Below are 21,425 nucleotides of genomic sequence, written 5' to 3'. Positions count from 1 at the left end.
CAGTCCTACAATCACAATCTTACACAATCTTGTAGCAGGCTTCAAATAAGCTATTCAGTCTTTAGACTAAGGTTTTCCATGGAAGTATAGTAGTTCCACAATAATAATAGCAATAATTAGTATTCATTCAGAATGATAAATAGGTAAAAATTTAGTATTCACCATACTCTATATTCAGCTTAGATCTAAGATAAGCATAACTACTAAACTTACCCTATTGAGACAGTTCTATGTAGGAACTTTTATTTTAAAAAATCCCCAAGTTAACCAAATGACTAAAATACTATTAAAAGTCAAAAAATATAAGTAAGAAGCCTGATTACTTGACCTGTGTTTATACTAGGGTGGTAACATTTTAAAACTTGCTAATAACTCTAACAACAAAATGATCAAAGAAAAGTCCTAATATAATAAAAGATGTTTACTTTCTGAAAATGTGATTGACTAAGACTTTTTAACTGTAATACAGTATGAATTTTATTTATCATACAGCTAAGCTTTGTAAAGTATAAACCACTATACATAGCTGTTATTATTAGAATTTATATAATATTTATTTCTAACATGGTTAATAAGTAAGACTGATTTCACAGCAACTTTAGGGACAAAATGTACATCTGACTGAGCCATGCCTTAGTATCTGGGTTTGACACCTTTCAAATAGCTACTATGCTTCTTAGTCATAATGTAGTTTGGTGACAAGCTGCCATGAAAGATTGGCCAGGAAGGAAAAAAGTTTAACAGATATATTAAAAAATAAAATTCATGCTACATGACAGTAGATATTATGACTGGACAAGATTCTTCCAGGCAATTGGCACATGCCCTTTTCATTATAAAGATGCTGCTTACCATGATAATCCTTATATAATGGGTTGGTTTCTTTCTCTGAACCAATAAATGATTCCAGACCAACTACTGTATCTGACAAGTTTGTAACACGAGCAATAATTGCTTTATTCTGTAAAACAAAGAAACAAAACACTCATGTTATATTTAAAATACACCATCTAGACAATGTCATTATGCCATCTCAATGACAAATTGTAGAGAAGATAGACTATCAAAATGGAGAAATAACTTAAAAGTTAAAGCTACCACAGGTGGAAAACTGGATGAAAAATATGGCCCATGTAGGTATGCTATTCTAATTTGAAGAGCTGAGGGGGCATACCTTAGTTTTCATAGAAAAATAGTTTTTCTCGTCTTAAGGGGCAAGGCTACCTTTATTTTCATATACTATTATTTTTTCAAATTACTTTACCCAGTGCCCATCGGAAAATCTGATAAACATCAAAATTTAGAAGCAGTATATAGTACAGTATAATGTATAAGGGAAGATCCCGCTAACATCTGTCAATTGGGACCATGTCCCAGCCTTATAATAGCTGAGGTCCTCTGTATCATATTAGAAACATGGAAGGGTCCAGCTAAGAGTCTGCAGCATGGCCAGCTCTGCAGTCTTCTATTCTCTCTTTCCAGATGCTGCTATTTGACTCTGTAATAACGATAAAGGCAAAGAAAAGATTGTAGATGACCAGCACTAGACTAGTAGCCTACCCTTTCCTTCCCAACACAACCAGACCTGAATCAAAAATACTGCTGAACAATACATTATAAAAGATGTCACATTTTAAATAGCAATAGTTCTAAAATACCCAGAATTTCATGGCTATAAAAAATATAATAATTAAAAATACAATCACAATAATCTGCAGGTTTTCTTGAATTATTTTATTTAATAAAGTTCAGTATTCCTTATAACTCCTGATAGGGTGATAGGTTTGAAAACTATTTTATAGGCTATAACACCTTAGAAAAATATTTGATCTGAAGATCAGGATAAGTTGAAAAGATTGTTGTTTATAAAATTTTATAATTTTGAAACTCCCATTTTATACACTGATATACCATTTTAAAACTAATCCTTAAAAAAAAGCATGGGAAATGTAAAACGGTCAAGACAATTTACAGTCTCATGTTATGTCCCCTGTTAAGAAAAGTCCAAATACAATCAAATATGTTCACTTTCTGAAAATGTGATTGACTATTGAGCTTACTGGTATTCCTCTGTTTAAGTTCTCTTGTAAAGATCGCATAAGAATGAAAAATAAAAGAGGGTTGGTTAATGTTAACTGACTTGGTTTGAAATACACAGTAGCCTCTGTCACTAAACATTATGCTGAAGTGACTAGTTAACTCACATCTAGGGCAGTACTTTGCAACTCCTCTGTAAGTAGAAATGCGTGTTATGAAGAGAATATTACAGCCTTTGAAATAGTGCTCTTAAAAGGAAGCAGCAAAAGTAATTACCCTTAATTGTCTTTAATACTTTCAATCACGGGGGGGAGGTACCAAGAATAGAAAAACGAACATCATTTGGAAATGCCTATTTTTTCCAAGGCAATTTTTCATTCAATGGTGAGAAAATAATCCAGATTGATCCCTTACTTTCAGTTCTATGCCACAGGGGATGGTCTTACTCCAGGAATAACAGGGGTTTCAAAGGCCATAAACATGCTCCTCTCAATATTTCTTTAGCCAAAGACCATTATATCGAGCTCATCCAGGTTGGGTTTCAGCCAGTTATTCTTCACCCAAACAAAAATGTCTGCCAGACATTCCAACAGCTGGGAGACAGTTCACAATGAGTCAACTTGAAAATGATTCATTGTGCTGAGTACTGAACAATGTTGGGGTGGGGGTGGGGTATGGCTGAGTTGGCTGTAGAGGGTGAGAACAAGTGGGAGATGAAGAATAACCATGTGGTTCTCCCATTAAGAAGGATCTTAGATAACAACCAGCAGACTCTTATCATTTCATTTTTAGGATAAACTCAACTGGGAAGAGTACTCCTGCCATGGACCCTCAGATGAACAAGCACTTATAAAGGCTACTGACAATATTTCTTAATCAAAAAGGTCAGATTTCCTTTTATCTATAAACAGAAGACTGAGTCTTTGTATCTAAATATCTGAATTTAAAATTATAAAAGTTAATTTTTGTTACGACTCAAATATCAGGATTTCGGTGATATAAACTAGGGCTTATGAATGACAGAAATTGTAACGTTTAAGTATGGAATTAGTCTTCCATTCTAGTAGTATATAAGCAAGGTCCTGTGTATTTAAATGGTCAACATGACATTTATTTCAAAGAAGGTTTCTTTCCTTAATTTAACCTTAAAATTGACTAATAAACCACTTAACATCCTGTAATATTTATCTACATTATAAGTCTTTTTAAGGTAATTTGCGGGAGATTAAAAATATCAATTATCCACCTTGCAGAGGAAAACTGATGAATTAATATAAAAGACCCAGACAGCCTAGATTTTAAAATCTCAGAAACTCATACATATATTTCATTTGTCATATTGCTAAGCTCCATAGGTTTACATGTTATTAACTACAAACGAAATTCTATCTTAAAAGCTTCCATGAAGTATCAGAACAAGAATAAACTTTTAATCATTACCATAATATAAGTTACATTTAACGGTGAGCTTACTGCTTTCTGCACAGCAATTCTAGAAAACAGTTTATGTAATGTGGCAAACCAGATTAATTGTGAAAGTTGTATAGATATCTGAAAAATGTCTATAAAATAAAAAGCACAGGAAATTATATAAGAATAACATCTAAGTTTCTGAATGAGATGAATTTTATCCTAAACTCATTCAGTCTTACAATTATTTGTAGGAGCATAAAAGATATTTGGGCATGTAAAGGTACTTACTTTTTTAAAAGTTCAAATAGTGTTACAGATTACTTCTTTACCTCCAAGATTCATAGGGAACGTGGTATATTGATGTAATCGTACCTTAAAACCACTCTTGTCAAAATGTCTTTCAAATCATAATATTAATACTAAATGGTCTTTTAGATAAAGGTAGGTAAATTTACTTAAAAGAATCTAAAATTAACTGCTTTTAAAAATCCTTAAAAGCATAATAATCACAATTCACTTTAGGAATAATGCACTATGGACAATAAATTGTCTTATTATAACCTGCAATGTTCAGAAAGCTTTAGCATAATGATTTTAGCAGAGGTCTGGAAACTGGAACTTCTATATTCTCATCTTAAGAGATTCTAAGTGTTTTTATGTTATTAGCCAAGATGCGAAACCTCTTTAGTCTACAGTATATGTATGTAGTTGGAAATGGAGAAGTAAAGGTATTTGTGCATCTATTACTTAGACATAAATTTTGAATAATTTTTGTGTTAAATTTGAAGTTGTTGCAATATAGTTGCCAATAGGAATATTTGAGTAAGGACATTCAGGATTCACCAGTATGAGTAAATTAATGGTTACACCACATGCATGGCATAATGACATCACCCAAATATATACAATGATACTGCCACTCTTCCTTCCTGCCCATCTGGATGTGAAAATCTAGGATGACTCAAAAATCTTTCTTATACTAGGCAAATCGCCCTTCAGTCCTGGGTGAAAGTTGTCAGCTCTGGATAGTAGCCAAGACATGACTAGGAGGGAAGCCAGGAGAGAGCCAGGGTCCAGGAGTTTTAAGAGTTTGCTGGCAATCCCAAATAGCATTGTATTAAGTTACATAAAAGGTTCTTAAAACTTTCTGTTGTGGTGTAATTTCTTAATTAATTACTTAAATTTAAATTATGTGAAATGATGTTGCAAATAAAAAAGGCAAATCGGAATGTCCAGTTGACTACCTTCTTACTCCAATTTTAATTTCACAAAAAACTTCACAGAGTTTTTGTTTTGATTGTTCCTTGTTTGGTTTCATAGAATGTTTCCTATTTACTTCTACAGAATGGTAACCTCTTTTTATTAGGATATGCCAAATCCATTAAATAGATTTTAAATAAAGGAAGGTTAATTTAATGCTATTTTCCAGTTCAAATCTCATAAAGCCAAAATTAAGAACTTTGTTAAGAGATAAAAATTCAACTACTGCCACAGGAAGCTCCCTTTGTTTTCTAATGAAAATAGTTGAGATACCTATTTAGAGTAACCAAGTAACAATGAGAATATATCAAAAAACTCTGAATATTTCCTTACTTACTTGGACTTAATTACCTCAACAATATAAACGATATAGTTTGTACCAATACAATATATACTTCCAGGAAAGATTTTAACAAGATAATTAAAAAGTAATTAACCAATCACTTAACTATCAAGAAGCTTGAAAGGAATAAATCAACTGACATAAAGCATTTGTGAAACGCCTCAAATTAGAATAAGTTCTTGGGTTACTCAATAAGAAAGACAGCAAACACACAATATGAAGGGTAGAGCTCCATCTGAGTATGGCATGCACATCAGATTTGGGACTACAATAGCACAAAAGCACTATCAAATTAATATTGAAAAGTTAAAGAAATATTTAAATTACTTTATGTTTGACCCTACTATGTGAAACGATGTGTGTGTCTATGGTGGGGAGGGAATCACCACAAGAAAAGCAAGTATTCTACTTAACAGCTCAAGTTATAACAACATTTTTTGAAAAATGATATTAGAAACACAAACATACCACAACTCATGACATTTTTTTTTGTCGTGTAATAAAAAAAACAAACTTGAATGAAGGGATAAATCTAGGGATATTTAATGAGGTATTTGTTTTTCCATGCTTATTAAGTTCTCTATTCAATTGAAATCAAGACTATGAAATAATAAAATTAGGGCTTCTCTGGTAGCGCAGTGGTTGGGAGTCCGCCTGCCGATGAGGGGGACACGGGTTTGCGCCCCGGTCCGGGAGGATTCCACATGCTGCGGAGCGGCTAGGCCCGTGAGCCATGGCCGTTGAGCCTGCGCATCCGGAGACTGTGCTCCGCAACGGGAGAGGCCACAGCAGTGAGAGGCCCACATACCGCAAAAAAACCCCAAAAAACAGTTATACAGTTTGTAACTTTTTACATGCCTTCCCTCACCTTCCCAGAGTTGTCACTTACTTCTGTGGATTAGACTCTTATTTTACTAAAAAAAAAAATTGATAGTGGGGAGATAATTATATTCATAATTAATTTTGAGTTTAAGAAAGAATATAATTTTATCAAAATTATACTAATATATATTAATAATAATATTAACCTTAGTGAAGGTATTAGATTAAATCTTTCCAGATTTAATACTGAACTTTATTCAAAGTCACATACAATTTTAAAATATGGAGGAACTTCTGTAAATTAAAAAAATCCTAATGGCAACACTCTCTCAGTAGCATTGTATATTGATATTCATGTAGGGAAATCATAAAACAACATATTTCGGTTCCTTTTTCTAATGTTTAAAACATATCCACAAAGAAGCTAATGGTAAATATACCTACCTCAAGGGCAAAAGAAATTGCTGAGTATGTTGCCAAATATCAGGATTTTTACTAGGATTAAGCAATGGAGCCATATTTTTTGTTTTCCATCTAATCATACACTTGTTATTCTATATTTTGGTATGAAAATGTTGGTTTCTTAAAATTGAAGCATTTTTTAAAGAACACATGATGTTATTTTCAGATATATTATTTACATTTACCCTGGTCTCAAATACTACATGCTCTGCAGAACATTTGTTTACATCAGTTTTATTTTTTAGTAAGTTATTATATAAAACATTAAAAAAACTTACAATTCTGAAAACCCTTATAAATGGACTGAACAAAATGCTGTAATGAATAGGCTGAACAGAATAATAGCAAAATATTCATAATTAATTTTAGGCAGTTTTAATAAACTACACGTCATCTAGTTTCATATTATAGAAATTATTCCCATGGAAATTTACTTGTATTTTAAAATCTTTTATGGGTAACTTCCTAAATCAGAAATTTGTTGCTCACTACTTTATACATGAAACCCTTAAAATGCAACTCGCAGATGTCCAAAAGCTCACACCCTGCCTGGAAAAACGACTGCTAATATCCAAATATCAAACAGAGCATCCAGCTGATGTTTGCGATGCAGTGGTAGGTTAAAGATACTAAAATTTAAAATCAGCTTAGAATAATCCCATATTGAGTATAAAATTATAGCCTGTCATCAGGAACAGGCTGACAGAGCCAGGTCCAGATGGGAGACTGGCTGCGAAAAAGGCTGAGGCAGGTGGGAATATGATGGGAACCTGACGGAAGACAGGACTACTCCCTCTGCTGGCAAGGTTCTCACCTGCTTGAATTTTTAACTAATGACTAGCTTTCCTTCAATTATTTAAGATATAACCAACAAATTATGTAAGGTGTTCCTTTTTTAGTTGGCTGTTCTGTGCTTGCACATTTTCAAACTCATGGTATCCTATTTTTTCACCAGATTAATTTCTCAGAGATAATAAGGATCCAATGTTTCACCAGGAGGTCCAATTATTCACTTATAATTTAATTGCATCATAAGCATAAACAAATGTAGAATTGCTTTTATAAATATTAGGTCTTTAAAAATTAAAAATGCTTCTGATTTATGTTTGTTGATATACATCTCTTCTGGAAGAAAAAATTTCTTGGGCTACAGACTTCAGAATCTCTTTCTCAGGCTCTGCATAATGTCCCGTAATGAAATAATATAGAAATGAACCATATAAATCAACTATACAGGGAACAAGGAAACAGCATGTCACAGCAAAACAGCATAGATGTACAGCGCCAAACCCATCTGATAATCTAATGATCTGAGTTTACAGATATTATGTACTAATATATAAGAAATTAAGAACTAATGTTTACACAAAAATTTTGTTAAATTTTACAGAAAAATTATTCAATATTTGATTTTCAATGTAAGTTAATAGCTGCAGCAAAAACATTTAGTAAAAATCTGTTCTAAGATTTTGGCCTACAACCAGAAGCTCCCAGAACAGGAGGGATCAGCTTTTTCACCCACTGTTCTCATCTGAATCCTGGCTTAAAAGCTATTCCAGCTCCCAGCTTTCCAGAAGGCTCCATCCCAGGAATCCCTGCCTGCCATTTGGTTTGCTGATTTTAATCTCTCAGGACTTTCTTACAGTGGCTCTACTATGCTGAACTGGCACTTGCTTCTAGAAGTGAGTTATTATTAAACCTGTAGGTCAATCGTGGCACTAAAAACTCTTCGGAAGCTTTCAGCCACTGTGTACAATTTGCTAGTCTAATTAAATATTAATTCTAAGTGTTACATTTTGTGGCTAAGAGCTTTTATTTTCCATCATCAGCCTGGAAGAGAAAGAGGTTACAAGGCTAATTTAATCTCTCTCCCGTCCTCCCCAACATTAAAGATTAACTACATAGGGTGTGAAAACATTATTAGAGAAGCAGGAACTCTTTATATAGTAATAATGATGTAATTAATAGCAAAGGGCTAAAAAATAATGTTAGGATATAATATATGACCTGGTACTAAAACAGCTTTAAATTATAATTCGTTACAAGCATGTTTTGTCTCGATATTAAGAAATAAGTATCACCCTTCTTTGAAGATAGTAATCATTCTTTAAGGGAAGGTATGCATCTAAGTATATAAATAGGAATAATTCAAAATTTGCATTTTCTTATAGGTGTTTTTCAGAAAGCTTGTAACACCCAAGATAAAAAGCTTAGTAATTCTCTTTGTAAAATAAATACAAAATTAAGTAAAGTTGTACTTCTTTTCTGTACACAAAAGTGATGCAGTAGAGGAGAGTCTATAATAAAAATAATGTTAAAGATCCTTCCCCTTTTTTTCTTCTATCATGTTCAAGGAGACGAAACACAGAGTCCCTCCCCGATTCTGCTCCCAGAACAGTTGTGTCCATGCCTGGACATTGGGCATTATAAAGACTATGCAGTCCAGCAGCCAAAGATTCCATATGCCCAAACAGATGACTCAATCTCCATACTGTGATGAGACATTTCTCTATTTCTATCATTGATATATTTGAAAATTTTGGCTCTAAATAGTACTTTACCAACCATCACCACTACTAGGAACTATATAGTATGAATTGCCACATGAACCAAAACTTCATAATTTTAGGGAAAGCAAAAAAGTATTTAAAGTCAAAATTATTTTTCATTGTATGCCTTATCAAATATGATTTGGTTAGATTAATTATAATAAAAGCTTTCTAAATGACTCTTTTTACTTTTGAAGACACACATGAATCTTACTGACAGTTTTAAATATGCTACCCTTATTTAATATGCATATTTACACTATGACAGAATGGCACATGTACTGCTCCTAACGCTCTACGTAGACAGAAACTTATAAGAAATTTGGAGTTTATTTGTGTAAAAACTTTCAAACATCCTGGACCAAGAAAGTAAATTAGAAATATAAGTATAATGCATACAAGCTAAGATTTGATTTAAAAAATTAATCAAACACTAGATTGTGTAATATGAAACAGAAGAAAAAAACACTGGAACTATAAAAATTTATAAATCTAAGCATATAGGAGCAGAGTTGAAACACAGTTCTATTATTTGTTGTTGTAAAGAAAAACAGACTCTGTTTACACCCAACCAGACTTGTATGAAGTTACTAAATTTCCAAAGACTGGAATTTGACAAATATGGTAAAGTTAATATGGCTTGAATATGATTCATTTCATTAAAAATAATTATTTATTTTTAAACTTTCAAAAATGTTAATTTTTTGCAATCTATATCAGAGTAGTTGAGAAGGTCTAGAAAAATTAAGGCAGATTCTTAATTGAGAATATGAAAAACTGATACCCAGAATATCCAACTTTATCCTTTAATAATTGATAGTCGTGATCAAGAGATTGAATCTGTAATTTTCAGCCTTAAATATTTGTAACAAACTGTATTTAAAAAGACCATTTCAAATAATAATTCTCCTTAATAAAGTACATTTTAAAAGACCATTTAAGATAGATTAAGTTATAAGGCAGAAGGTGTTGTTATGTTTTCCTATAATGATGCTCATATCAACAATTAGAAAAACAATATTTTCCAGAATTTTATAGTTGTAAACTCATAAGAGTCTGTTGTTCCCTTACCATACAATTATTCTTAGGTCTTGTTTTAAGAATAAAAGATTTCACACTGAGAGAAATTCACAAGGCCACTGGAGTCCACATTTCATAATCCTATATTAGTGGTTAGTTCTATAGCTGTCCATTGCTTGCCTTAGAGTTTAGCTGCTAAAATACTCAGCATGAACACAAAAGTTTATGGATGTGAAGAGGTTTGTTCTGAATTTCTCCACACTGAAACATACTGCATCATTTACTTCAGTGGCTTCGAAGTTTTCATATATTAATATTATAGAGGATTGATTTGAAAATATATCAATTAAAATAACACACTAAAACTTCTTTCAATTTTCAAGAGACATGTAACAAGGGTCTGTCTTCCTGCTTTTCTTCAGAAAATGATTTTTCCTTGGTATAAGGTAACTAATGCTGGTGATAGTTTTCTTCAGTGAGGTAGCTGGAGGCGGGGGGAGGGTGGGGAGGGAAATTCCACAGATAAAATTGTTGGAAAATAGTGGTTTATGATAAAAACTGAATAGGGTTATTACTGACGAAGTGCCAGTGATGACCAATAAAAATGTTATAGGCCAGTTACAAATCTAAAATCTATTCTGAATAAAAGAAAGTTTAAATAGTTTACCAACTAATGTTCTATAAGCAAATACATTAAATGCTAGCAATACAAAGAATTATTGTAGAATGAGAAAAAGTTATTTCATATTTTATCATCAAAAATGTCAAGAAAAAAAAAGTGTCAAGGAAGTTTTCACTCCTGCATTATTATAGTTAAGGAGAAATTTATTGGGTTGTTTATATTTAAAAATTCCTTAAAAGTGTAGATTATGACAGCTTGAATAGATTAGCAATAATAAAAAGTAAATTTTCTTTTTGAAAGGAAAGCTGTGAGAAAGGTATAGAAAAATAACCTTTCCTATTTTAATCACTCTAAGTGCTTTAATATGTATTTCCTGACAGTTTCAGGTAAAAGTGTTTTCAATCAATAAAAAATACAAATCGAGAACAACCTGTCACATATTGTGTAAATAAAATGCATAAGCTAGGGGAAATTTATTTTCCTTTCGCCTCGCCAATATAATCATAATAAGGCATGAAACTAAGTTTCTATTTCCAAAAAGAATAAATGTTATTGGTCACCATTTTTCTTAAGCAGAACTGTCACTGATAATTGCAAATAAAATTAATTTAAAAGACACAAAATATTTGTATAATTTGCAAGTGGATGACAAATTTCGCTAATAGTAAGCCAGTTCTCATTTATAAGACCAAAAAACATTAGAGTTTCATATATTGCTAGATACGGAAATCAAACAGTAACCAATTGTAACAGCTTCAAAGTTATCACCGTGTAAAAAAAGCTCGTTAAAAAGTTTCGAAGGGTGTACAGATATTTGTGTTTCTAACAGTAAACAGGAAAAAAAGCAGCTGAAATATAACAATCTTTAATATGGAAATTTATACTTAAGATTTTAAAAGTTGAAATAATATTCTCATACTTAAGATAATAGGAAGGAAGAGTTTCAAGGTAGGGTTTTAGTTATTTTTCTTAGATGTAACTTTTCCTCTTTCTTTTTCAATCCACTATAATCTTCACTCGACAACAGTTTTGAACAGTTGAGTTGTGAGAATGTGAGCAGCTGCTGTTATTATAACTAAAGGTCTGTCTACTGCTTGAGTCTGAGAGACCACATGTTCGGCTGTCCTCTCATCTTGCCATCCTCACCAATTAACTATTAACATGGAGGGCTGTACACATGCTCTTGGGGGCTCTTTAACAGGCTTCTTGGCGAGTGGAACAACTACACAGCAGGGATCTGGGAACTGAGTAATGCCGGAATATAGGGGAGCCGTCCATAGTTCTGCTCCTTCTAATGACACTTTGCTCCACAGTTCAGCATGTAACAAAGTCTGTATTTAACTTGGCCATTTTCACATACATTTTTAATACAGTGTCTTTGGGCAGATACTAAAACTATATTCTAGCAAGAGAGCAGATGAGTAATAATACTACTTCACAGGGAAAATTGTTTAGGACTATATATGCATACATATTTTAAGACATTCATAATATATTTGATGAATGTTTTCAGCAAACAGATATTTAGAATTTATTTTATTCATTTGTTTCAATGTATGCTTGTTATTTCCTGTGCTGTGATGAAAATAATCTCTAACCCAAAGGAAATAAACTATTTCAAGTTCAAAGTTATGAGGCTGAGCAGAAAATAGTTCAAATGCAAATTTAAAAATAATTCTTTTCCACTCTACTTGCAAAAGTCTTATTACAACAGTAAGTTAAAGTCAGTTTCGAATCTATGTCATTATTTTCCCTATTTTAACTTTTCCCCCTCTTTGCAATTTCCTTAACTATGTGTTCCTTCTCTACAATGAAATTAAACATGGGAAGCATGCCAAAAGTACAATAAAGGGTAACTAATCATTACTGTACAGGTCTGACAGAATGCTAATAACTAAAGTAAGAACACTGATTGGCTATTTTTTTTGAACTTCATGCAATCTTTATTTATTTATTTTTAGCATCTTTATTGGAGTATAATTGCCTTACAATGGTGTGTTAGTTTCTGCTGTATAACAAAGTGAATCAGCTATACATAAACATATATCCCCATATCTCCTCCCTCTTGTGTCTCCCTCCCACCCTCCCTATCCCAACCCTCTAGGTGGACACAAAGCACCGAGCTGACTTCCCTGTGCTATGTGGTCGCTTCCCACTAGCTATCTATTTTGCATTTGGTAGTGTATATATGTCGATGACACTCTCTCACGTCGTCCCAGCTTACACTTCCCCTTCCCCATGTCCTCAAGTCCATTCTCTATGACTGCGTCTTTATTCCTGTCCTGCCCCTAGGTTCTTCAGAATCTTTTTTTTTTAGATTCCATATATATGTGTTAGTATACGGTCTGTTTTTCTCTTTCTGACTTACTTCACTCTGTATGACAGTCTCTAGGTCCATCCACCTCACTACAAATAACTCAATTTTGTTTCTTTTTATGGCTGAGTAACATTCCATTGTATATATGTGCCATATCTTCTTTATTCATTCATCTGTCGATGGACACTTAGGTTGCTTCCATGTCCTGGCCATTGTAAATAGAGCTGCAATGAACATTGTGGTACATGACTCTTTTTGAATTATGGTTTTCTCAGGGTATATGCCCAATAGTGGGATTGCTGGGTCATATGGTAGTTCTATTTGTAGTTTTTTAAGGAACCTCCATACTGTTCTCCACAGTGGCTGTATCAATTTACACTCCCACCAACGGTGCAAGAGGGTTCCCTTTTCTCCACACCCTCTCCAGCATTTATTGTTTGTAGATCTTTTGATGATGGCCATTCTGACTGGTGTGAGGTGATACCGCACTGTAGTTTTGATTTGCATTTCTCTAATGATTAGTGATGTTGAGAATCCTTTCATGTGTTTGTTGGCAATCTGTATATCTTCTTTGGAGAAATGTCTATTTAGGTTTTCTGCCAATTTTTGGATCGGGTTGTTTTTTTGATATTGAGCTGCATGAGCTGCCTGTATATTTTGGAAATTAATCCTTTGTCAGTTGCTTCGTTTGCAAATATTTTTTCCCATTCTGAGGGTTGTGATTGGCTGTTTTTCCCAATCTAAGGGAAATAAATATTTTATATACTTTTAATGTAGTGTTACTTTATATAATATATTCAAATAAAGGTGTCACACTTCTATTATCTATAGATGTTTAATTATATGACAAAATTTCCAAGGATATCAAACTGCATTTCCATTTCCTGTCAGAGTCTACTTTACTCTCAAATACCAAGCTCAAGCATCCCAAATACGTACATATACTGATCGTCTGCTCCATCCATTCTATCTTTCATATTTCTGAAGAAACTCCAGGAGGATGGGACCTTGCTTGTCTTGTTCACTACTTTATCCCCATGGATGCCTAGAATAGTACTTGCCATCAATATTTGTTGATTGAATAAATTATTCAATCACCATTTAAACCTTGACTTAGAGTCTTCAGGGAAGGCACTGGTCATAGTCGAGAGGAAGTTGATGTATGATGTTAAAAAGAGTCATGTTACAACAGGTGATGTTACTAAGACTTCAATGGCCATCTGACTTCAGTCAAGGTTCCTAACCTGTGTAAGCTGTGAGAAGATCCTGTCCAACCTGTGAGAAGATCCTGTCCATGTTGTTCATAAAAAGAGGCAGAAAGCTGAAGATTTCTATTACTTCAACAGACTTGTGTACCTTAGTTTTTGTAGCCTGATCTCTGTTCAAATTCTCAGTTTTGGAGGTGTGTTTAAGTAACAATAGTGAAGGTGACAATTGTTGACATATAATGAGTGCCTACCATGTGCCAGCACTGGGTGAGCACATGTTATTGCTAATCCTCTGAAGTTTTACAAATGAAGAAGCTGAGGCTGAGAAAGTTAGGACTTGACTAAGACCAAATAACTAATTGGGTCTATCTCCCTCCAAAGCCCAGGCTCTTTCTATCATTGAATGCTACTTTGTACACAGTCTGCTTCTTGATTTTGACCCTATTTTAGTACTTCCATTGAATAAGCAGCAGAGCATGGGTTAAGAGTATGGTACTTGGAAGGGAAACACTTAGATCTAAATCCTGCCACTCAAGTAGCTGTGTGATCTTGGGAAAGTCACTTAAATTTTCTGTCCCTTTTTCCTTATCTATAAAATGGAAATAATGATAGCACCAACAATATAGGATTATTATAAGGATTAAATGAGTTAATATTTGAAAAGATCTTAGGACTGCAACTGGCCTGTAGAAATCACTGTGTAAGTTTTTATTAAACAAACTCACAGTTCCCTGGTTCTGTGTATGCATATGTCTTTGGTTAGCTTTGTAAGCATACTGCTTCCACTTCTTACTCTCTTTTCTTAGCCTAAACATTGTGATTTTCCTTGTCAGTCTTTAAGATTTATTTAGAGTTTTATCCACTATTTATATCATGACTGGTTTAAGCAAACTGTTAAGTTTTACATTTTCTCCTAAGTATTTTCATAAAAAACCAAATATATGGTCAGATGTCATGTTCAAAGAGCAAGGGAATAATTTATTTGTTTTTTCTTATAGCTCCACTGATATTAGGACCAGAAGACTACTATACGATAGCTAGGCAAAATTGTCTAGGGAAGAGACTGTGGTATAAGGTCACCAAAGTCTGACCTTATGTTCTCCTATTTCCATTTCAAAATAGTCTCTTTACTGGTATTTTAAAAAGCAGAATTTAAATTATATCTTTTTCAGTTTTACAAGAATTCAAATATATCTATAAAATACCAAAATTTAAATACTGCTTAATGTTCAGTGGTGTACATAGGATGATTTGAAGTCTTCTGATAGTATTACTGCTCTTCTCTTACACAGAGGCTAGAGGAATCACTGTCACAAACATTCACAATAGGTTTGGAATCTCTTCTCTAAATAATAATGATGATCACTACCAAAATGGCCTTAGAAATTTTTTTCTTTCTTTTCTTTATTGCATAGGCACCTTTGTAATAAATTTTAAAATTACATATATACATATATTTATTTCATAATTATTTTGGTTCTTAAATTTAGGTCTTTGATTCATTCTGAATTAATTTTTGTATATGGTGTGAGGTAAGGGTCCAAACTTCATTCTTTTGCATGTAGCTATCTAGTTGTCCCATGCCATTTGTTGAAAGGTTATTCTTTTCTTATTGAATGGTCTTGGCACCCTTGCTGACCACAGATGTATGGGTTTATTTCTAGACTGTCAATTCTATTCCATTGTTTTATATGTCTATTCTTATTCGAGTACTCAAGTACTCCCTGGAGACCTCCAAATTTCAATTACATCTGCTATATTTCTGTTAATATAATTAAATGTAAAGTTCTCACAGACCTTTGGAGTGTCACCAAGCATAGTCCTTGTTTCTCTGATTTGCTTGAATATGTTATTTAAGTTCAGACCCCAGTTGTGAAACAGGGATAATGCTTAACGTATCCAAGGACAGGAGCTTAATTCAGATGAACCCTTCAAGTCCTTTCTATTTAGCTCTAAGGTTAAAGATTTGAGATTTACTAGCTTTGAAAGAATGAGTTCCAGAATACAAATCTGTTAGATATTGTAGTAGAACTTTCCCATAATATGGTTCTAGATTCTGATTTTCTGGGTTCAAATTATGATTTCTCAAGAATTTAACCTTGATCTAATTTCTGAATTTCTCTATACCTCAGTTTCCTTATATGTAAAATGGAGATAACAGCATTTACATAAAAATTCTATAAGAATTGTTAGGTCCTGACTTAGTGTTTTTTATTTGCTAGTTGCTCTCATTATTGTTATAATTGCTACTTCTTAGAGAAGTAAACCAAAGCTCAAAACTTCTCTGCTATAATCATTCCAAATCAAAGTGTTTTAGTATGTACATTAGAAAAAATGACTTCAGTGATTTAGTACTTTGACTTTCACATTCCATTCATTGCAGCAGGTATTTCAGTTATATTATTTCTAGCATCATGTTATAGTGTATGTATACATATATACATACATACTGTGGAAACAGTCCCAAACTTGCCCCTTGAACACTCTTAAGAAAAGAACTTGTTTGAACCAATGAGAAAATCTTACAAAGACCCCTCTTTCTCTGGGGAGGCTGGCCTCTTTTTATGAGAGTGTAACTTCAGGAGAAATATATATAGAAACCAGGAGGGAAGATGGGGACTAGTCCTATTCAGATCAGTTTTTTTTTCAATTTTTTTTTACTGTGGTAAAGTACATATAGTGTAAAGTTTACCATTTTAACCATTTAAAAAAATAATAAATTTATTTATTTATTTATTTATGTTTGGCTGCATTGGGTCTTCATTGCTGCACATAAGCTTTCTCTAGTTGTGGCGAGCGGGGGCTACTCTTCATTGTGGTGGCTTCTCCTGTTGCAGAGCATGGGCTCTGGGCCCACAGGCCTCAGTAGTTGTGGCATGCAGGCTCAGTAGTTATGGCACGCGGGCTGTAGAGTGCAGGCTCAGTAGTTGTGGTGCATGGGCTTAGTTGCTCTGCGGCATGTGGGATCTTCCTGGCCCAGGGCTCAAACCCATGTCCCCTGCATTGGCAGGTGGATTCTTAATCACTGTGCCACCAGGGAAGCCCTTAACCATTTTTAAGTGTACAGTTCAGTGGTATTAAACACATTCATAGGGCTTCCCTGGTGGCGCAGTGGTTGGGAGTCCGCCTGCCGATGCAGGGGACACGGATTCGTGCCCCGGTCTGGGAAGATCCCATATGCCGCGGAGCGGCTAGGCCCGTGAGCCATGGCCGCTGAGCCTGCGCGTCTGGAGCCTGTGCTCCGCAACGGGAGAGGCCACAACAGTGAGAGGCCCACGTACTGCAAAAAACAAACAAACAAACAAACAGAAAAAACCACACATTCATAATGTTGTGCTACCATCACCACCAGCCATCTCCAGAACTCTTTGCACCTTGTAAAACTGAAACTCCATACCCATTAAAATAATAACTCTCATTCTCTCCCACCCCCAGCACCTGGCAACTACCATTCTATTTTCTGTCTCCGACTACTCCAAGTATGTCATATAACTGGATTCACAGTATTTGTCTTTCAGTGATTGACTTATTTCACTGAGCCTAATGTTCTCAAGATTTATCCCTGTTGTAGCACATGTGAAAACTTCCTTCCTTCCTTTTTTTTTTTTTTTTTTTTTGCGGTATGCAGGCCTCTCACTGTTGTGGCCTCTCCCGTTGCCGAGCACAGGCTCTGGACGCGCAGGCTCAGCGGCCATGGCTCACGGGCCCAGCCGCTCCGCGGCATGTGGGATCTTCCCAGACCGGGGCACGAACCCGTGTCCCTTGCATCGGCAGGTGGGCTCTCAACCACTGTGCCACTAGGGAAGCCCCTTCCTTCCTTTTTAAGGCTGAATAATATCCTGTTGTGTGGATATGCCACACTTTGCTTATCTATTCATCTGTCAGTGGACAGTCAGGTTGCTTCTACATGTTAGCTGTTGTGAGTAATGCTGCTATACATGGGTGTAAAATTATCTCTTCAAGATCTATATTCAGATCAGCTTTATGATCAACGACAAGATATGACAGCAAAATCAACCTCATGTCACAATGATACTAGCAAGTTCACAATAAATCAAAGAAAAAAATAAAAAAATTAGTGAAGATGAAATTACCACATACTCACTGTATATTAAAACCACAAGTACTAGAGAACTGAATAATCTAAAAGACACCTTGCTGCTCCGGCATTTCAAGCATCTGAAGTCTCTTTTATCCAAATGGCACATGAAAATAATTTACCGGATTCATAAAGCACTTATAAATTGCTCTTCACTATAAACCACGAGTTAGGAGAAAGTAGTTTTGGAAAGTTCTTACCTGGATAAGGTGTGTTGGCACTGTGATGATACAGGCTGAAAGAGAGCTTCGCAGGAGACCACGGAGCATATAGAGGAACTTTGTAAGACTGTGATTGCTGTCACAGTTTTCTGTCCAGCAAATGTCATCTCCCCACAAAGGTGAACCAAGATTCTGGATTCCTATTCTTAAAATGTTTTTCTGTTTTTTCTAAGGGAAAGTGAGAGGGAGGTAAACACATTAAGTTTTATTAAACAATAGGATACCTACCTCTTTTACTTTCATCTGCTGGTTCTTATTTTTATTCGAAACAGATCAGGGAGATAATGTCAACAGATGTAGTAAAAAGTTTTATGTATTATCAATAATAAGGCAATATAAAGGAAACCTTTTAGATTACAAGACTATAAAAAAATAGCAGAACTGTTGTTTTGTTTTTTCTTTTGGAAAATTTGAAGAGTATCACAAGCCTCAAGCTTTTGTTTCTAAATCTTAACGGTGACTAAGAATTATGTTTGAGGCAATTAAAGTAATACATAACAAATCATAGGTAATAATAAAGAGAATCTAAACTAGAATGCTTACAAACCATTCTTACAAAACTCTGTAAGTCTTTCAATAAACTACAGAGTGCTCACTATTTCTCAGATAAATTCTATCATGTCCACCGCCTACTATTTTGTTTGAAAGAAGTTTAAAAATGTGTTTTTGGGGGTTTAGCATTTTACACTTGCCTCTATTTTTTCTTCTTGAAGCTATTTTTTATGATAATAATTTGACACTTTTAATAAAACTTAACAGGTGAATGTTTGGAACTTGATCCCATTGACATTAAGGTCATAATAATAGTGAATGATATTTCTTGGGAAAAGAGTATTGAAAAACCATTAAATAAAACCTAAAATGATTGTCAATAAATGTTTGCCAGCAGATGTGTTTATAATAAATTCTACTGTTTGGGTTATTCTAACTGAACAATGTTTTGCAAATGCTTTCCTTAGCAATTCAGCAAAATTTCCAGGCAAAGGAAGGAGCTCTTAGCAAAACCTGGCACATGGAAATAACTGGAAAATCATTATTACAATTCTAATGGGGAAAATAAGACTATTCTCCCAAAGCAAAGATTTGGAACATGCCACTTTAGATGTGATTTCTGATGAAACAAGATCCTAAAATATATATATCACTTGCTGTTGCTACAAAATACCACTAATAAAATTTATTAGCCAACTAGTTATTGCCCAATACTATATATATATACACACACACACACACACACACACACACAATATATATATATATAATATCTCCCTGATATTAGACATACAAGTGATTTTTTGTATTCCTTTTCAAGTAGAATTTATTGACAAAAGAAAGTAGGGAAAATGAATAAAACGTTGCAATGTTAGAAGAGGAAAGACTACGGGGACAATAGTAAGATGGGTAAGATACAGACTTAAAGTCTGCGTTGTGCAACTAAGTAGATGTATGATTTTGGGTAAAACAAGTAATTACTTAGGCCTTAGTTTTCTCATTTCTAAAATTAAAAGGATAGAACATTGCTGTATGAGACCATATAATTCTTCAAATATATAAAGTGACACGAAGGCCTGGATAAAGCTGCGAGAATGAGATTTTAAAAAGAGGAATTTAGTCTAAGCACATTTGAGAAAAACTTTCTGACTTCTAGGGCCTAAAGCACAAAGACAATAATATCAAGGCAGTTGGTCCAATTTTCTTTTCTGGTTGCCTTGAGGTTATGATGACAAGCACCTAAGATACCATATGTGGTGATCCTCAACAGTCCATAAAAATTATTTTCTTTTTATTTCTGCATTACTTGAATAAAATGAAGTAATATGATGTACCATGGTATATGTTAGAAGTATAAATAAATTTCCAATGAGTTCCTATATCTGTGAAATATGATAGGTTATTCATTTTTATGTATTACTTAGAAACTCAGAATTTAAACAAAATGGCAAGATTAAGGTTCATTTTTCTCATCCTTAAACTTGTTATCTTATGAACTGTAGCTGAAGTTAGATTCCTAACAGAAAGAGCAACTTGGAAAAAAAAGAGAGAAAACTCCCCCCCGCCCCAAATCTAGATATTAGAATGAAATCTGATGGTAAAAGGAGAGCAGCCTCATATTGTTTACCTTGTCAACACTTCAGAAACTAAAGGTCAGCTGTATTTTAACCCACAGTCACCATTACCTACTACTGCTGTATCAAAAAGTTTACACAAGTTCATAACAAAAATGCTGTCAGGTGCAGAATCAGGAGAACCACAGTTTAGTGACTTTGACAGTTACACTGATATACACATATAGAAAGGATGAAAATATTAAAAGCCAGAGAATGAATGAGTGATAAGATATTTAAGTGAAGTATGTACACAGCACATTAGAACATAATTGAGCATAATACTTCAACCCAGGGAATACATTTATATTTTTAAAAATATGACAGTATTGTAAAAACAAAGGCTGAGTTACAAATTTCCTGTGTTGTTTGGGACGTATAATTCCTTGCTACACCATATAATAATGGGGCATACTGTAATGCATAATAAAATTAAAAAAATAAATGTTTGCTGACAGCTGAACAATAAATATATTCCTATGAGAAGATCTAAAATATTTAATCTGGTACTCTAAGTAAAATCAATGTTCAAATTTCATTTATTGTATTATTTCTTAGATATCTGAAAATCAAAAATTAAAAATAAAATTATGACAGCGATTTGTAAATGTTTCCACTCCAAGTATCTTTATGGATGAACTACAATACTTTACTTACTACTGTTATTAATTATATGGTAGTATATAATATTCTGTTCCTTAGAGTCTATTTCTATTTGTTGCCTCCAACTAGTTTATTTCAAAATGTAGTGATAGAGAAAGTAAGATGAAAATATCCTTTTAAAAAGTAGGATTTATTTCAGTGTCAGAATATTATTTTGACCCGGGAATAATATTTTTTGAAGTAGTGCCTGATAGATGCATTTCTGTGGCTTCTGGAAGTAATCTAAAGTTTCTGAGGCAGATTTATAGACTAGGTAATTTAGCAAATGATGCAATCCATAATTT

General features: G+C 33.7%; 1 protein-coding gene across 1 annotated transcript in view; it reads right to left on the bottom strand.

The window, feature by feature from the left end:
• ELP4 (elongator acetyltransferase complex subunit 4) overlaps window positions 1–21,425 on the bottom strand; it is a 252,163-nt gene that overhangs the window by 141,352 nt on the left and 89,386 nt on the right. Inside the window, exons 7-8 of the mRNA XM_060018644.1 lie at window positions 18,353–18,541; window positions 853–961 (exon numbers count right to left, since the gene is read on the bottom strand). Of these exons, the coding sequence (XP_059874627.1) occupies window positions 853–961; window positions 18,353–18,541 (298 nt within the window). The remainder of the gene's footprint in view (window positions 1–852; window positions 962–18,352; window positions 18,542–21,425) is intronic.

Source organism: Delphinus delphis, chromosome 8 (assembly GCF_949987515.2).
Source record: "Delphinus delphis chromosome 8, mDelDel1.2, whole genome shotgun sequence".
In the NCBI taxonomy this organism is placed as follows: domain Eukaryota; kingdom Metazoa; phylum Chordata; class Mammalia; order Artiodactyla; family Delphinidae; genus Delphinus; species Delphinus delphis.
The sequence above is the reverse complement of the archived record's forward strand: the minus strand, read 5'-3'. Positions and strand labels throughout refer to the sequence as shown.